The sequence below is a fragment of the Musa acuminata genome, chromosome BXJ1-5 (assembly GCF_036884655.1).
Source record: "Musa acuminata AAA Group cultivar baxijiao chromosome BXJ1-5, Cavendish_Baxijiao_AAA, whole genome shotgun sequence".
NCBI classification, from domain to species: Eukaryota; Viridiplantae; Streptophyta; class Magnoliopsida; order Zingiberales; family Musaceae; genus Musa; species Musa acuminata.
The window spans coordinates 45,853,136-45,871,829 of record NC_088331.1 but is presented as its reverse complement, the minus strand read 5'-3'; the positions used below and the strand labels follow the sequence as shown (position 1 = coordinate 45,871,829).

The 18,694-nt window shown below is 41.4% G+C and overlaps 2 protein-coding genes across 2 annotated transcripts; one reads left to right on the top strand and one right to left on the bottom strand.

The window, feature by feature from the left end:
* Positions 1 to 1,044: 1,044 nt before the first annotated feature.
* Positions 1,045 to 3,537, top strand: LOC135675168 (protein ASYMMETRIC LEAVES 2-like). The gene is made up of 3 exons (XM_065185443.1): positions 1,045 to 1,183; positions 1,691 to 2,483; positions 3,255 to 3,537. The coding sequence occupies exon 2, from the start codon at positions 1,709 to 1,711 to the stop codon at positions 2,468 to 2,470; it is 762 nt and encodes a 253-aa protein (XP_065041515.1). The 5' UTR covers positions 1,045 to 1,183; positions 1,691 to 1,708; the 3' UTR covers positions 2,471 to 2,483; positions 3,255 to 3,537.
* A 2,209-nt stretch (positions 3,538 to 5,746) lies between these two features.
* LOC135674598 (formin-like protein 1) lies at positions 5,747 to 12,803 on the bottom strand. Its single transcript, XM_065184592.1, has 4 exons — positions 11,189 to 12,803; positions 10,882 to 11,081; positions 8,661 to 8,905; positions 5,747 to 6,940 (listed from the first exon to the last, which is right to left on the bottom strand). Exons 1-4 carry the CDS (start codon positions 12,595 to 12,597, stop codon positions 6,140 to 6,142), a joined length of 2,655 nt encoding a protein of 884 aa, XP_065040664.1. The 5' UTR covers positions 12,598 to 12,803; the 3' UTR covers positions 5,747 to 6,139.
* Between the last annotated feature and the right edge of the window lie 5,891 nt (positions 12,804 to 18,694).

Genomic DNA, 18,694 nt, shown 5'->3' with positions numbered 1-18,694 from the left:
AATCATTATTAGGATTGTTAGAGGTGACGCGATGCCTAATGGAGATGGTGATTGATGTATGGGCTCTTGAAGTTCGATGAGTTGTCATAATAATACCCGCAAGAAGGAATTAAAGGGATGTTTTTACACTCGAATCAAACATTTGAAGGCCTCGAGTGAGTTAGTGTAGCTAACTATTTAAGGTCATATAACTAACTTGATATAACTAATATTTCGAGTCAATAAGGACTTAACATGTAAGATTCTATTCATTAGAACTACCACATCATTCATGATAGCTAACGAAGACTTCAGTAGTTCTATTTACAAAACTCTTCGTTTAGCTCTCGATCTCGAATTGTATCGTCGGCTTGAGCTTCGCAACGACGAAGTCGGATACACAACAACACTAGTTTTGTGGTTGATGTTAACCAATTCTGAATTGCCTATGCTTTTACTAATCATCCAATTAAGAATCATTTTTAAAAGAATAAATTGCTTCCTTGTGCTTTCCATAAAATGGAAAAGATTGGATGTGCAAGCAATTAGAGATGGATCTCCATCTTCAATGACTGCACCAAAGTACACATGAGAAGGATTTCATCCATGGAAGGAGCGTTAAACCTAAGGATTTATGCTCTCGCTCAGACCTACTGCACAAGCAATTGGATTGTAAGGCCACAGCACAAGTATTTCCAGTTTCACATGAAGAGCGCCCATGGACGAACAGATGGCAGAATTAATGGCGGCCTCGTCGTACAACCTGCTCGACGTAATTCCCGTCGAGGTGTCGCTGTTGCTCTCGCTACATGCCTGCTAAGTGAAACCAAGAGAGAGAGAGAGAGAGAGAGAGAGAGAGAGAGAGAGAGAGAGAGATTATGGAGTCGAGTAACGTAAACGTCAAATCAAGACATGCTCATTCTTTCTTACCATCTCTCAATCCCATCAAATCCCTTCTTTCCTTAATACCAGACATCACACAGCACCCACCTCTCTCTCTCTATCATATCCCACTGTAATCACACCAACTCTCTATAAATTCGCTGTCTCTCTCTCTCTCTCTCAGATTTTGATCTGCTCATCCAACTCGTTTCTGCGCATCCTTCTCCTCCGCTGCCGTTGGCGTTCGACCTACGTCGAGAGGAGGCAAAACGAAGGCGCAGCCGCGAGCTGAGGACCGGACCAGATTGGCAGGAACTAAAAGGTAGATACATACATACATACATACATAATATATAGTATATGTTTTCAACTGCGCCGTCGCCCTTCTCTTCTTCTCCTTGTCCTCTGGCACACGGCTTTCTTGTAGAACACATCAGAAGCCAAAGACTCAATTGGAAGAATGCCTCAGAAAGAGAGTGTAGGGTACAAAGTGTTGGCTCGACTACTCTCGATCGAAAAGATATGTCCTTTTCGGCTAAGGAAAGAAATGAGTGATTGGATTCAGCAAAAAGGTTCTGCCTTTTTGGTCGGACATAGATTTCCATTTCTTTTCTGAGATTTCCGTGCGATGTTCTTTTAGTCGTAGAGTTGATTGATTGGAAGATCTGTTTCCTCTATCTTTTGATTTGTTTGAGCAAATCAAAATCGGAATCTCTAATTGTTTTTTGTATATATAATGTGTATTCGAATGTCTTCTTTCCATAAAATCTTTCTACTTATGATCGCAACCATCTCATCTCCTCTCTCTCTCTCTCTCTCTCTCTCATAGACAAGGAGAAGTCTGTCAATGGCGTCGTCATCGGCCCAGCTGCCGGTCTCATCGGCCGCGTCTTCCGCTTCGCCTTCATCCACGAGCTCACCGTGCGCCGCCTGCAAGTTCCTCCGCCGCAAGTGCCAACCCGACTGCGTCTTCGCCCCTTACTTCCCGCCGGACCAGCCGCAGAAGTTCGTGCACGTGCACCGCGTCTTCGGCGCCAGCAACGTCACGAAGCTCCTCAACGAGCTGCACCCGTACCAGCGCGAGGACGCCGTCAACTCCCTCGCCTACGAGGCCGACATGCGCCTCCGTGACCCCGTCTACGGATGCGTCGGCGTCATCTCCATCCTCCAGCACCAGCTGCGGCAGCTCCAGATGGACCTTTCCTGCGCCAAGTCCGAGCTCTCCAAGTACCGGTCAGCCGCAGCCGCAGCCGCCGCCACCGCCGCTGCAGGAACTTCCAGTGCCGGTTTTGGCGAGACCATCCCGGTGACTTCCGCCACCGGCCACGGGTTCATCAACCTCAACCACACCGGCATAACCTGCCTCGGGTTCGGACGGGATCAGTTCTTCCCATCCTCCGCGAGGGATCCAAACCACAACCTCCAGATGATGCTGAGGAATCATGACGCAGATCTGGCCGCGAGGTTGGGTGCCAACGGTGCTTATGATGCAGGCCTGGCGGCGGCTGTGAACGCCACCTCCGCGGCAGCAATTGGGCTGTTTGGTGGGCATTTCTCGAAGCCGAGTGCTGCCGGCGGCGACGAGCGGCCGGGCATTGGGCCTCTCTAGAAAACCTTGGCAGGTTTCCCTCTCTCTCTCTCTCTCTCTCTCTCTCTCTCTCTCTCTCTCTCTCTCTCTCTTTGCTTCTTCCCTATTCACACTACTGTTGTAAGTTTAGCCCAAAAGATGAAGTCTTTGTGTGTAAAAACTTTGAATTTAGCTGCATTTATAATTAATATGTAGGGGGAATTCTAACAGTGATTTAATAAGAGATGTGTGATAGATTGGAAAACCTACTTCTTTTTAGGTTATAAAATGAATTATATGAAGTTAATACAAGTAGTTTATATGTTTATGTTCTCAAATTTTCTCTTCCTGATTAAGCACTTCAATAAAATTTTGTGGCAGCAATCTCACTTTTAATCCAAAAAGATGTTCTATCAAGTATTAGGTGTATGTGTTCTTATTACAAACTGAGTTATATGGTAATTGATTAGTGTCATCAAAACATGCTTACATGTTGAGTTGAGCATACAATTTGAGCTTCTATGAACTGCAAATTGTATGACCAAAGTATGGTTTGTTAGATTATGTATGTCCTACACATTTACTTAATGCATATTACTAGACATATTACAATGGATAATTATCTCTTTTTTGACATAGAATTTATTAGGTAGTGTATTGAATGAATCATACAAACTTACTGTCCACTGCTAAAGAATATTGTATGATACTAATGCACTTCAAAGGCTACATTAAGAATTGCATTTGCACATAAATATTGTATCGATGCCTCTATGCTTCCTTCTGTGCATTCTCTAATCGTATTCCTACAATTTTCGAGTTGCAGGTTGAACATTTGGAGCGTGATTGATTGCAGGAAAAGAACTGAGAAGTGTGTCCCTGTGACAGTCCTGCCATTTTACACAGTCAAAACTACAAACAAAGGAAGGATGTCTTCATCTTCTACCTCTGGCTTTATGTTATCCAAAGTCGGACGATATGTGTTTACTTGTTCTTGCTATGTGGCAATGCTACTTTCTCTATCGAGATCCGATCCTTGTAGTAGTGACTTATACTTGCTTTCTTTTCGTGCATGCAAATGATCATAAATTACTTTCGTTTTCCCAGCCAGCTTTTGAGAGTTGACTCGTGACATAGTCAAACATAAGATCGTTCCTTCAAACACCAACATCATGTTCTTGTAGATCTGAAACTCTGTGTTATTGGAATCCCGTCGAGCTAAAATGAAGAGTCAGCTCGAGATGAAGAAATAAAAAGGGAAAGCCTATTACACACTGCTTTCTCTCTCTCGAGAGAGATTGGTCGTAAGGTTGGGGGGAGGCAGACAGCAGTTTGCAGAGGATAGCAGGGGACGTATCAGTAAAGACAGAAGTCACTGTGCGAGAAAGGGGTCGAGTCATCAATGAAAGGTGTCATAAATGCCTCCCCAGAATGCCGTTCTGCAGAGAGAGAGAGAGAGAGAGAGAGAGAGAGAGAGAGAGAGAGAGATTGTGTGTTAAATGCGTTACACCATTTGTACCCATCACCGATCCCTACTTTTCATATATGCATATAATATCTCTTGGAGTTCTATAAGCTTTGGAAGGCGCGGTCATGATAATGATGACGTGCCTCAGCAATGATGCCCGGTCCTTAAATGCGATCCACATCCGCTCACGTCTCCTCTTCCTCCTCCCTCTCTCTCTCTCTCTCTTTCTCTCCTTCTTTCCTCTCTGCTTCTGCTTCTGCTTCTGCTTCGGCATTACTCTGTAGAGATCGTGTATCTTACCGGTTAAATTAGTTCTCCATAAATGCAAGATCTTATCATCATTTATGCTTCTTGTTTGCGAGCTTTTTCTCATACATGAATTGCACAGATTCAATAGTTTAGCTTAGCATAACTGATGAACAGTTCAAACTCTTGGAATCATGATGATCGTATGAGTCGTACACTTGAGAAGAGAAGTGATCCCCGAAACTCGGTGAGAGACATATTTATGGAACGACCGGAACTCCAAGCTCGTTCATGGCTGTGAGCATCCATCAGTAGCTTTCTACCTATGGACATATGACGACTCCATCCTACATGAGAAGGCCATCGGCTTTTGACTTGAGCTTCCATGGAGCAGTGGAAGTCAAAGAAAGGTCCTCCGCACGATGCGTCCGATCAAAGAGCAGCGTTGCACGGGCACCGAATTGTCTACCCACGTGTATGGGGAACGGTGGCCGCAGCTGCACCAACTGCGGGTAAAGATTAGCACTGAGAGCACGTCCTTCGCCTGCTCTGCAATTTACTTGTCTTCTTCTATAAGGGAGAGAGGAAGAATGAGAGAGAGAGAGAGAGAGAGGTGTGTGCAAAAAGGCCTGAGGGAGGGAGGAAGAATGAGAGGAGGATTGAGCTCTGATGGCTGCAAAGAGAATAATGTGTCACATGAGCAGGCAAAACAAAAGCAGTCAAAGCTTGTGCTCGTTCTTCACAGTAAAAGTGTGTGCAGTTCAAAGGGGACGAGTAATGAATGATGGGGGATCGAAGGCATTAATGGGACAGCGCCAAGACCATGAGCACTTGTTTTGACCATTCCTGTTTCTTGGAGTTTGGGGAAGAGGAGGGAACAAGATGAAGCTGTCCATCACACCCCCGAATCATGCTCCTTAAATATATGCTTCCTGTCTCCTGGGCTAGCTGATGACGCCGATGGCACATCGAGAGAGAGAGAGAGAGAGAGAGAGAGAGAGACGAAGAAAACAAATAGTTTGCAGGCCATAATCCCCAAGAACTGGCAAAATCTTGGCATCCAAAAACATCCATCCATCCATCATGAAGGATTCCTATGGCCCTATTATCGTACAATGGCAAAGTAAAGATCATAAATGCATTCCACAAAGCAGGACGAGTTCAGCTCAACAGTGCGGTTGCACTTGCAGAATCGAAATTGGATTAGCTTGCAGCAACACAACACACACCTTGTTCGGAGGGTGAGCTTCTAGATGGAGCATGATCTCGATGACCGATCGAAACTTGGGGCTCAGAGATTTAGATCATGTCGCATCGACATAGTTTTGCTTTTGACTTCCGCCTTTATATGGCCTCCATTGTCGGATCTCAGTGTGCTTTGAGGCCACCGGTAGGGCAAACGCAAGGTGAGCAACCAACAGCAAGAGTTCAGTCAGTGAAAGTTTGCAGAGGAATAATTCTGGCAGGCATTTTTTACCATTTATTTCTTTCTCTGTCATAAACTCTGATGCACATCCATCCAACCTGCTACATTCAATAATATCTACAAACAAGAGCATTCAATATAAATCCATCAAGGGACAGAAATAAGAAAAGAACCAGGCTTAACAATGAAGCATCTTGGAGATATAAATACAGGTGGGTGATACACTGTCTGCAGCCTAAACTCATGGCATTGTGTGTGCTACACATCAACATGATGCAAATATGTATCAGAATACTGGAGCTGCTAACTAGATGAATGTTTCTGGATAACAATCATGCAATGACAAACAAGATCCTTCTACACAATGCCATCTTCCCCACCACCACTTTCTATGATCTAGATTTATGTATATATATATATAGCCATAATTATTCACAAAATTCTGTTCCATTAAGATTCTGCTGGTACAAAAAATATATATAAATAACCTGGCTTCTAATCTATGTCGTGCCACATTTACCAGCTGATAACCGGGCGACGCACTGACAAAGATCATCTACGACAATGTTGGTCAGCTTTCTTCGTCGGAACTTTCAGATCGCAGTGCATGTAATCTTGGGAACAGTGGCGGCAGGGTTCGGTTTACAGGTGCTGGTTGCTGTTTAGTTGAGGTAATGAAGCTATGATCGTTTACCCTTCCTACCTCCTTGCATACCTGATCAAGAATGGCCAGGAAGTCTCTTACTACCATGAAAATTCTGAAAGGATGAGCTTCTTCTTTGGCTGAGTCCCCATGGAAGTACTCGGTTAATTCCCTGACCAGGGAGAGTGCCAAGCTTTCTTGAGCCTGCAGTTTTACGATCTCAGTCTCCGCCTTCTTTAGGAACCCATTTATGGCATCGTTGAACCTCTGAAAGCTCTCATTTGACTGCAACGATTCGTTCAATCTTAGAACCTCAGTTATCTTACCAATTCCTCCAGAAAGTTTTGAGACATAGCTGCAGAGGACATCAGAGTCCATTGCAGCTGCTTTCTTCACATTGCTAAGCTCGCCTCCAAGGCCAGCAACAACTTGGAGGCCGAGCTTCTTGCACTCGAGGTCGTCTTGCAGAGTATTTAGGTTTTCGGCCGTCAGATGTTTGGTGCCAGAAAGGCGAGAGCCTTCTGCTCTTATGATCTCCTGGACAACAAAGTGAAGAAGTGTAGTCTTGCCATCAGTGCCTTTGATGTCTACTAGTTTGAGAAGTGTGTCAAGCTTGAAGGCGTGCGCATCACCACGATTAGTTCCAACATTCATGCGATTCCCAGTTTTCAGGACAGCTTCTAGAAGCTTGAGAAACAACCTACTGCTCCTCAGCTCTTCACAGGCTGCCTGGAGGATTGGAAATTGGTTACTAAAAGATTCACAAAACTTGAAAAATAAACAGCATTATCTAAAGAAACTACTTTATCTTCCAATTCATGTTTATACTTACAATTTTCAGAAAACCATGATGCAAAATTTCAAAGCATAATAAAATAATAAAGAAACTAGTACAGGGTTTAGGGTTGAAGTACAACAAGACATTTGGCATATGAGCTGTTTCGGCCCCATCAATATGGGAAGAAAGGGCATAAGACAGAAATAAAAAAAAAAAGATCAAAGCATATGGGAATATCTAGCACCCTGAAGATGGATCCAACCAAGGTATGCAATACCGTACCGTACCGATGTTTCGAGGTTGGCTCGGTATGGTACGGTACTAGCGTACCGAGCGGTACACCAAGGCTTACCGAGCTATCTTCTCTTACTGTAGCACTGTAGCACTGTACGTCCGATAACGAGCGTTCCACGTACCGGTATGCCATCGGACCGGTACATACCACCCATACCGGACGGTACCATTCGAAATTACATACCATGGATCTAACTAATAAAGTATAATGTAACAAATCATCCATCACTTTATTCTACCCAAAGAAAGCAAATCTAGGAAACATTCTGGTAAGTGAAGAGATTGTTTATATTCTTCTGTAGCAACTCTGCAAGAATAAAGCTCAAACAATGAAATGACTTTAGGATACTAGTTATCCATTCATTATGCATTTTTCAGCTTCTAACTCGTATTAGATTTCCAAAGACAATCATTTTTCCAGCAGTTCCAACAATTAGTTTTTATATAAATGCAATTTTTTTTAGCAAAGTTAGTTTAAATAGTAAATGGCTGTGTAAAGTACCTATACCCTGCAATGTTAAATGGCTTAAAAAACCTTGACCCCACAATGCTGACTTATTTTTACGGACAGATGCTTCAATGGTTATGCCTCCCAAAAGTCGCAAACCGATGTCAAATCCAGTAGTATGTTTCCTTGCATGTTCTTGTATACTATAAATTTAAAAATTAAGTACAGAAATTCATAAATGATATAGGGCAAATCAACAGATGCAGCAGAAGCATTTGTAAGGCTGTGGTTTCCAAAATCAGAAGATAAAAGATATTTAAAATAGAGAGATTTAAATCCAGTGTACAAAAATAGTTCCGCAATAAATTTTAAATCACAAGCATCTATTGAGAAAAAAAAAATTAGCCAAAAAATTTCTGTTATTCAACATATAGGAAACTGCTGTGGATTACAAAAGGAAATAAGGGACACTGTTGTACAAATCCACTTTTTAAAATAACAAAACACTAATTAAAAATTGTTTCAAATGAAATTAATTCAAAATTTTAAAAATATTTTATTTGGTGAATAGTGGGACCCTATGGAGGTCTTTATTTTTATTATACAACTGTAAGAGAAGATATGGGTTACACTGACCCTCTTTTGGGGTTATTTTTATATAATAAAAAACCCCAAAATAATTACAATGGTCTTTATTACAAGTATAACAACCATTATTCAAAATGTTCGTCATCAATGCATAATATAACATAGGTGGCGTACTTGGAATACAAATACAGTAGAAGATAAACACATATGAACAATGGCAAGATTTGCAGGGTGCGTTTTCTAATATCCATTAAGTCAATTTTATATATCAATATGCATCATCCTTCACCAAGAACTTAAAATAATAAATTAAAAACTACGAGAAGCATTAGTAGATTTACCTCAAGAGTTTCAAAGGACTTCTTAAGATAATTGATCTCCAAATCAAAATTGGCAATGTAAAGCATGGCATCCACCCTCTTAAATGCGAATGGTATTTCAAGTACTGCTCTGAGAAACTTTTCTGCTGGACCAAGCTTGACTGGTGAGTCATCTTTGTATTCTCTCAATTTAAGCTCTTCTTCTTTGCTAGGAGCCATCTTTACTAAGGTCTCCAGCAATTCATTTCCCAAGCTATCTGCATTACCTGCATTCAAAAATGGCCAACTTCTAACTTCTCAAATGGATAATGGATACTGAAAGGTAACCACAAAAAAAGAATCTACTAAAGACTTAGATTTGATATTTTATGAAGTTTAATATGTCAACAACTGGGAGAACAGGTAAAGGTAAGAGGAGAGACTTGCAAACAGTTAACCTTCCAAATGTAAATTCTTTGGATAACCGAGAAAGAGTCGATCAATAGTGAAGTATTACAGTTCATATGCTTTCACCTAGTGTTGCCGACAGCTAATTACAAGCATTACATGCATCAATAACTACAAAGAACGAGATAAACTGATGTTTTCACATTAGTGACTTCGATCACAGGCGCATATATTTTAATTGCCATAATTAGGTTGTCTATGTTTCCTTCTGATCAATTCTAATTTCAGCTGTTCCTAACCACCAAAATTTTCAAGTTTGAACCATCAGCAAGAACTAGAGCCTTGTTTATAGGATCCAAGGAAACAGATAATCATAATAATTAATAAATTACTGAAAATGCTAAATCATTAGAGAAGAGTGTATTTGATATCTTCAGCAAAGTGTAATAATATGAAAATCCACTTCCAAGTATTGTGCTGGTACATTTAACTTGTTCTACTTCTGAAATCTCTGTTTCTCTCCTATGCATGTCAATGCCTAATTTTACATTAACAAGCAAAGAGATGACCGATCAACCCATTGTTACTGATATATTACATGCATGAGGGTTCCATATGCCAGTCTCATTAGATTCTGAACAATCTTTAGGATGTAGGGATGCTTCCCGGCAGATTATCAAGACTACTAGTTAGGATGCTTGGATTGAAGCATTTTCATGGCATAGATATGTTGCTGTGACTTGGCACTGATCCAGGTCCTTCACCATATGAAGCCAAGAACCCTATTATGCCAGGACTCAGATCACAAATATATTAGGACCAATTGATATTTTCTATTATCCACCTTCCACTCTTGAACGATTAGGTGCAATGGAAACATTAGTTTCAACATTCGCTATACAGGCAATTACTTGTAGGTGTGCTTTGCTCTATTCCATCACATGGCTGAACCAAGCATTTATTGGGCAAAAGTCTTGGAAGTATTTCATAACATGTATCACCGGCAATGCAAAAGTTAGCATAGAAGTCTCACTTCTATTTACAGGAGAAACAAGGACATGACAATTCAGTCAGTCCAGTATGTAATTGCTAACAGGTAGTTGAATCCACAAACAAATATGCTAGCATGAAAAATCCAAATTCAGATAAACTAGTTGCTAGATATTTATACAGAGCTTCATTCGTAACTGTGTACGTTAGACAGTCCCAAGTACAGTAAGTACTACACTGTCTTCCATCTCAAGAGAACCCACTGTTGAAGCAACATAATCAGAAAAATTCAGCAGTTTATGCAAGAACAGGATGGACAAAAAGCAGATATTCTCTCTTAATTGTGATGGTTTGTCCAACATTCTGAAGATACAAGTATGCGTCCTAATGCCAAATTGAAATTTATCATGCCCAATACCAGCCATGATGATCAAACTAAGAAAAAATGCCGGCAGAAGTACAAGTATGTGCTATGTCTGGTATAATACATCTGTCAAGTAGCAAGGCAGCAATTCATTAAACCTTAGATCTTTGATTGGCAGATCAAGATGGAGCCACCGAGGGGCACCTACCGCATACTGCAACTACTTCAAATGACAACCAAGTAATCAGCATCAGCAACTTATAGTCTTTAATTTAGAGTGTTACCAAGAATGCTGCAGGCATAATCAACTCAGTACAGTTGACTCTCTGTCGTCGTTCTATACGTCTAAATGGTTTGCTTCAGTTACCAATGAAGGAACAAAAAAAATCATAGAAGTTGCTGTGATGATTCAATTTAAGAAGAAATTTGCGAAATCGGATTTGAATTAACCAGACTAGCCAGAAGGTTTAAGAGAATTGATAAAACGGAAGTATATCACACCTTCCAACAGAGCTTCACATACTTCCTCCTTAGTCACATTCAAGGCCCGCAGCAGAATGGCAATGTTCTGAGACTTCTTTGGATCGAGGACTCTATTCTCTTGAGTCAGAGATGGAAGTACTTGCCGCCTATTCATCTCCTTCGGTGCGGTGTTTGTTGCATTGCTGATGAACAGAGTCTCGATCATCTCCTCGTTCACTCTGCCAATCCATCAGTTCTCCAAACAATGAGGGGAAAAGGGGCAAAAAAATAACCTTTCTTGAAGCAATCCAGTGTTGAATATGGAAAATCAAGATCAAGATCTTACTGGAATGAACTCGATTTCAACTGATCCCACACCATTGCTCGGTCTGAGCTCGCCCGGACCTTGTCCCAGAGCAAAGGCTTCAACTTTGGCCGAGGGGTCTCCTCGCTCTTCCCCACCACATTCTTTGAGGATTCTTCCAATGATGAGGGATCCTTCACTGATCCCAGCTTGGGCAGCACGAGATCCGACGGCTGCAAATCCACTGGTTTCTTGATGCGACTCTCCCAATATCCATATGGCGGTGGCGGAGGAGGTGGTGGTGGTACCGGAGCTTGCCTTTGTGGCGGTGGAGGACTAACAGCGAATGGGTTGCGAGAGAAACCCCCGAATCTCAACGGTGGCGTCTTCGGGCCCGAGAAATCCAAAGTTGCCACTTTTTCACCGGATTCCTTCTTCGTAGGTGAAAAAGGTGGAGAAGGTGAAGCGGGTCTTCGCTTCGGCGGTGAAGGAGTCAGCGGAGGCGGTGGTGGTGGTGGCGGTGGTGGCTGCAGCGGATCTTGAAATCCAACACCTCCTACGACGAAGTCCCTCCCGGATTTGCTCTTGAGCGATCTGCCGCTCGAATGCGCAGGGCTGTACCCGATGGGCGGTGACGGAATCGTCGGCGACGACGGAGAAGGAGATGATACTGAGTTAGACAGCGGGTACGACCCCGTGCTCAGCGTCGAGCTCCCGGACGCGCGTTTCCCCGCCTCGGCCGGCGGAGACGCGTTCCCCGGGCTCGAAGGCCCGTCGGGCGAGTAAAACTCCTCCGCCGGCGACCCACCGCCGTCGGCATTCTCGCACCCTTGCTGGACCTGGCGAGAGAGCAGCGCGAGGGGACGGAGCTCCGGCGAGCCAGCCTTCTGGAGGGGGGGCGACCGGGGCGCCGGTTCGGAAGCCGCAGAGGAGGAGGAGGGGCGATGGTAGTGTCCACGGGAGTCGACGAGGGTGCCGAGGTAGAGGAAGTCGGGGGCCGCGGGAGGCTTGCGGTCTGAGGCGGCGGAGCACGGGGGAAAGAGGCGGAGGGAGTCGGATCGAGCGTCATCGCCGCGAGAGGGGCGGAGGCGGCGGTGGATGAAGAAGGCGGCGGCGGCGGCGAGTGCGGCGAGGGCGAGCAGGGGGAGGAGGACGGCGGGGAGGAGCTGGGAGGCGGGGGCGTGGCGGGGAGGGGCTGAGCTGGAGCTGGGGAAGATGAGGGAGGAGAGGTTGGCGGGGAAGGTGGGCTGCGTCGTAGCCGGCGGGGCGGGGTACGACGGAAAGAAACCCTGCTGCTGCTGCGAGGTCGAGGAAGAAGAAGAAGAAGACGAAGAAGAGGAAGCGGAGGAAAAGGGGTACTTTGGGAACGGAGAAGCCGCAGGAGGAGGGGCGGAAGGCAAAGGGAAGAAAGGTACGTGGAGAGCTCTGCGGTTGTGAAACAGAGATGGCATCGTGGAAGCGATCAAGCAATGCTGTGTAGTACGTACGTCTCTATGCAAATTGCTATGTGTTTACGTTACGTGCTGAGGTCAGCTTGGGGTTGGTAAGGCGGAAGTAAGCGCATGCATGCACAGAGGAGGTTGCAGGGAAGGAGGAGGAAGAAGAAGAAGAAGAAGAAGAAGAAGAAGATGATCGATGTTGATGGTGTTGAGCGGAGTGAGCCTGTAACTTGTTGTTTTGTGGAGGAAAAGACGAGTGGTCCACGTGAATAGTTGAGAAAGGGACCCACCTGCAGAACCTCCAATGATCACATGGGTAACCGCGGCGGGTACTCGATTCAGAAGCTAGTTTAGAAAACTGAGGGAGGTGGCACACTCCTAATGCCCACTCATTATGCTTAATTACAACCGTTAAGTTGTGTCATTAGACGTTAATAAATCAACTTCATTATGAGCTTTAATCACAATCAATCAAATAAATTTCCTTCGATTTGCAGCACAAATCCGAAGAATCATATGTCACATCGACCACAGGCAAAGAAGGCTAAGATAAGGAGATAGAAATAAAAAGGCCGTGCGATACAACTCTGAGAGAATATTGAGGCTGTGCACGTGAACATAATTGGGAGGCCGATGTGCCCAATTATATATTATTAGCATATTCTTCGTTAGTAGCATCCACAGGATATGTGCCCTCACAGCTTAAGATGATTGGGAGAAGGTACCAGCATTCATGTGGGAGATGTCCTTCCTTCCTTCCTCCCTTAAGTGGTTAATTACCATGGTTTTTCCTTTTGTTATCTACTGAGAATAATTGTTATGAATAGGTTTGGTATAATAAAATATTTTAGGTATATTAATTACACTGATCTTAACAACCTAATGATATTGAATAAAGTTAGGGATAAGTAAATTGGACATAATTAGAAGACTTAAGTTGCAGAGATAATAAAAACCTAATGACAAAATTAATTATGTCAAATCTATCAGGTACATTTCACTTTGAGTCAGACCACACACTATCAAATTTGAAGATAATAAATGGATTATCTAAAAATAAAGATACATGCATGTTAATGTCTATAATGTATTATAACGTGAATTACGAGACAGAATAATACCATGAGTTGTTGTAGAAAACAAATTCTGAGTACCCTTCAGTGCTACGTATAATTGTTTGAATAAAATGATGATGATGATAATAATAAATCATAACGTTGAATTGATGCGGTGAGAAAATATAAAACAAATCTCACCACATAATAATTAGAACAAAAGGATTAAATTAAGTGCCAGGCTTTGTTGGTCTGCCGACAGCAAAAGAGGCGCAAAGCACGAGAGAGGGGAGACGGGATGGGGCAAACGACAAGCAGCTACGTCACACCACCGCCAGAAGACTGAACGGTTCCCCGAGACACGTACGAATTGGAACAAAAGTACAGATGGACGGTGCGCATCTCATCAAACTCTATTCACACTTTTTCATAACCACTGGAACGGCGAAATAGCTCTCCCCGCAAAATTATATATTTATTTATATATATAAGTGAATTTCAGAAGAAAAAAAATTATAACTGAATTTTTTTAATAAAATCTCAATTTAAATTTTTTTTACTAAATATATTTTTTAAATAATCCTTCTATCCATAGTAATCATCGCCCTCTATCTCGTCAATTGCCTCGTTCTACCCCCATCAATGATCCTCTTTTACTATGAACATTCGTGGCACAAGTGCGATTGCGTATAAAGATGACTAGCAATAAAGGTTTTGACCTCGTCAAACCCCTTGCAATCATCTCCCCTCCCCTTTACCTCATTGGATTTGTTGCCCGAAGCTCTCACACGAGAAAGAAGGGGTAAGAGGGCTACTACCAACTCCATTGATCCTGTTGAGCCCGCCCCTACAAATCTCGCTCACAACTCTCGCATAGGAAGGGGGCGGGGGGGGGGGTGCAAGGGCCACTGTCACCTCCTTCCTCACACGAGTGTTGCAAACGAGGCATGCAAAAGCAAGATCGACGAGATTAATAGAGGCAAGAACAACTCTTCCACCCCCTCTCGAGGACAACGGGTGACGAATCCTATAGCACAGAAACAACTATTGTGGTCTAACAAGGGAGCAAAGGTAAAGATGACAATAGATCAAATGAAGACAAGGGTTAAACGATCTTTTTTACACCACCAAAGCCACTCTACGAGAATTTCTTGAAGTTTGGACGGTTTAAGAAAATTCTCAAAATTATGATATATATATATATATATATATATATATATATATATATATATATATATATATATATATACATAAAAATTTCCATGATTATGGAAAATTTTCCATTAAAATCCAACAAAAAATTTTGGCTTAAATATTTCTAATATGGTTTACTATTAAACCTAGTTCATGTTAACATGATTATGATTGACATGATTTCTAATTATGATTGACATGGTTAATTCATATTAAAATGTATTTATATACATATCAAAATATATAAAGTAATTTTAAAAATATTATACAAAATTTCAAGAATACTAACATTAGACGTTTCAACTAATAATCGAAAGATAGTCAACTGACTGAGGTTAACCTTATGAGAATAAATATATTTTCTTAGACTTTATATATATGTGCTAAACCTAAATATATAGATGTATGAATATAGGTTTTTTTTTGTTTCTTTTTCTTTTACTGTGAATATGGTTACTAATAATTTATTAAACGAAAGAAGTGAGAATAAATAAAAAAGATAAAGCTTTTTCTCAATAAGTCTTACCTAAAAGATAAAGCTCAAGAACAAAGGCAACACAAAATGGCATTATTGCCGAAGCAATAGGCAGAACCTAAAGGCCACACCCATGTTTTCCTAAGTAAAGCCTCCAACGGTCGATGTAGCCGTGGGGAAGAAAGGTGAACAGAACCGTTGCATTAGCTTTAGTGGACACTCCTCAACACACTAACATCCATCCGTTGCATTATTCTTAGGGTTTTGATGAAGCTTCTTTTTCGATGATGATATGATATGATATCGTATCATATCCATGGTTGGGGCATATTTTTACGCAGATCCCCATGCATGGAAACCGGGTGAAGACTGAGCACGGTGCAGTAAGATTTCACATGATGACCAATCGTATTATTATATTCATGTTCAATTGTATTATTATATGCACTTGGGTCATTTGTTCTGGTTGCACCTAAACGATTTTAACGTGTTACTACGTGAAGAGAAGGACACCTCTCTGCCGACTGAGTTTTCACTGCAAACATAAACAGGACGTAAAGAACAATGACGGTGGAGAATAATGAACACGTACCGTACCAAGTACATTTGGCATTTATGGACACATCCATGCCACCCTCCCCTTGTGATATATCACCTGCAAATGCAGCAGTTGCATTAAAATATTTACTATCATAATAATCAAATTCAAAAAATAAAAATATTATATTTCTTTTATATTATAGCAAAAGAGAACCATAATAAGAGAGTATATTATAATAAATGCCAATCTTATTCCTATGAATATACATCTAAATTATGTAACTTAGCATGAAATTTTAACCATCTGACATGTGTGTTCATTCAAAATTGTCCAACAGAATTAAAATCTCAGCCTACAAAAAAAAAAACCATCATGTAAGTCTGTAAAATTTGTGTTTTTACTGAATTAGGTTTGGAAACAGTCCAGTTGATCAAAGTCAACCAAACAACAGTTTGACTGCCCTGCTAAAATCTCTGGTCATCAAGGAAATGAAGGAGAACATCATCATAACTTGTCCAAATAAATTAAAACAGAACTTAATCAAAATCAACTCCTACTTCTTAGGGGTCAAAAAAGATAAAAGGATCATGTAGCAGCAGACCAGATGCTCGATTCCTGGACCCTATGATGGCCACATGAGAAAAAAGAAAAGGTTAAGAATTCTTTTATATTTGAGACCCACAATGTTGGCATGCATGCACCATTGCTCAACTCGGAACAGTCCCTATGCCTGGTAGGAAGTGTTACATAATTGGTCATGGCTTTCTTTTCCTGCACCTTTTGTCCTCCCCTCTCTCATCTTTTTCCTCGTTACATGGTTGCCCTTGTGCTCACAAAGTGAACAAGATTCCCGGGGCACTTTAGAATGACAAATGACTGCACCAAAATGAGCAGCGTGAAGCATCCACAAGTTACAGTAAAATGCATTCAAGCATGCTTCAATCGATGGTCAGCAAAGCAAAGACTGTAATATGCCTGAACAGCACAAACCATGATTCCTTTTTCCTGTTATATTTTATTTACAGGGGCATCTCGTAGATATGTTTCTTTAAGCATAAAAAATGAAGACATGACAAGAAGGCATTAATTAAGAACAAACCATGACTATATCAGACATACCGGTCTTGGTTGACTTGCTTGCCAACATCTTTGGATACCTGCAAGACCATTTTCATTATCAAAATGTAAGCCAGCCCAAACTTTTCGGTATATCCTTTCAGCCCACTCAAAGTTGTCCAAGAATCACCAAGCAGCTTATTAATCAAACTTCAGTTATATGCCATGGACATGCATAACTATGATAAAAGTCAAACTTCATGCCGATCAAAGAATATAACTCCGTAGGAACCTTATCTAGAATGGGCATTCATCAAATACAGCACATACATACCTAAAAATGAAGATCTGAAGCAAAATCTGTGGTTTATGATCCAATGCCATCACGTTGTTAACACACCAAGGCCAAGGTGTTCATGATGCAAGTTGATAATATCTACTAAACATATATCACCTAAGCTTTCTCATGGACAAAATACTTAACTTCTTCCTCAATAACATTTTTGTCTAAGTGGCTTGAACAACAAGGCTGCACCTTTAGCTTCATGCTGCCAGCAAACCTAGTTGCATTAAACCTGCACTAGAAATTTCATCTGGGTGAAGCCACTATAGAATAGTAGCTTCCCAATTAAAGCCAAGTCAGATTTGGATGATACCTCAAGATTTTTACCGAAAGACCATCCTAATGAATAACTAATGAATGTACAAGTACCGTACATGCCAATCAACAAGAAATTCACTAGAGTTCAACATCCACTAATTGAATTGTATAACACCAACAGTCAGGGCAAAGGCCTGAAACCACATGCTTCAGATGAAAGAAAGTTAGAAGGAAGAGAGGGGAAGACATGTACAAGACATCCTACATCAAGAGTAAGATCAGCAATGACTGGCTCCTGAACCAGAACCCTGATACCTTCTCTGAGACAAGGCATCCATCTGAAAGAAGATGCAACAGATACTGGTATCAAAATCCTGATTTCCTTGGTTTCTATTTGAAGTTTCATACTTGACAGGCTTTTTATCCTATCATCCTGATATGTGTCTACCAACATGCCATATTTGAAATTTGCTTCTTCGGAACAGAAAACTAAACCTTAAACGACATGAGCTTGATAAGACTATGATAAGTAAACTGAAGAAATGAGATTGCGGGCGATCACATAAGGTTAAATTCCAAAAGGTTACAACCTTCTTACCCAGTTGTCCGGCCATATGGTGTTTGATATTCCCGCATTAAGTTATGAAGATGCTTTATTTTTTTGAGATCTTCATCATCAGGTATCAAGAATTCAATATGACTCTCAAAATGTAAAACCAAAACAAAAAGTTTTTTTTTTTCATCTTGGCAAACCAGCAGCATTTGTTGACAAGTCCACTGCATTCTTGATTGATTCCCAATAGTTTGTTTGAAATTGCTCTGCATGTAAGTATTGTTTAACATAGGTCAGCTAATGAACTTCAGTTAACAGTTAAGAGCGTCTCATATGTATCATTGACTCAAAAACAGAGCAAATATGATGAACCAGGGACCAACAATTAAAGAGGGCAAAGGAAGCAAGAATAGGCTTTACAAGGCGTCAAGAAAGTATTTGCAAGACAGATTTGAGCAATCCGCTCATCATCATCCTCATTAAAAAATAATGGCAATAATATACTTCAGTAATGAAAAACAAAAAGAAAAAAATGAGAAAAATCTAATTCACAAATTACAGAACTTTTCAGAACCTAATGGTAGGTTTGGTGATGTATCTTCACCTCCAGATTCTAGACGAAGCGAGAATTAGC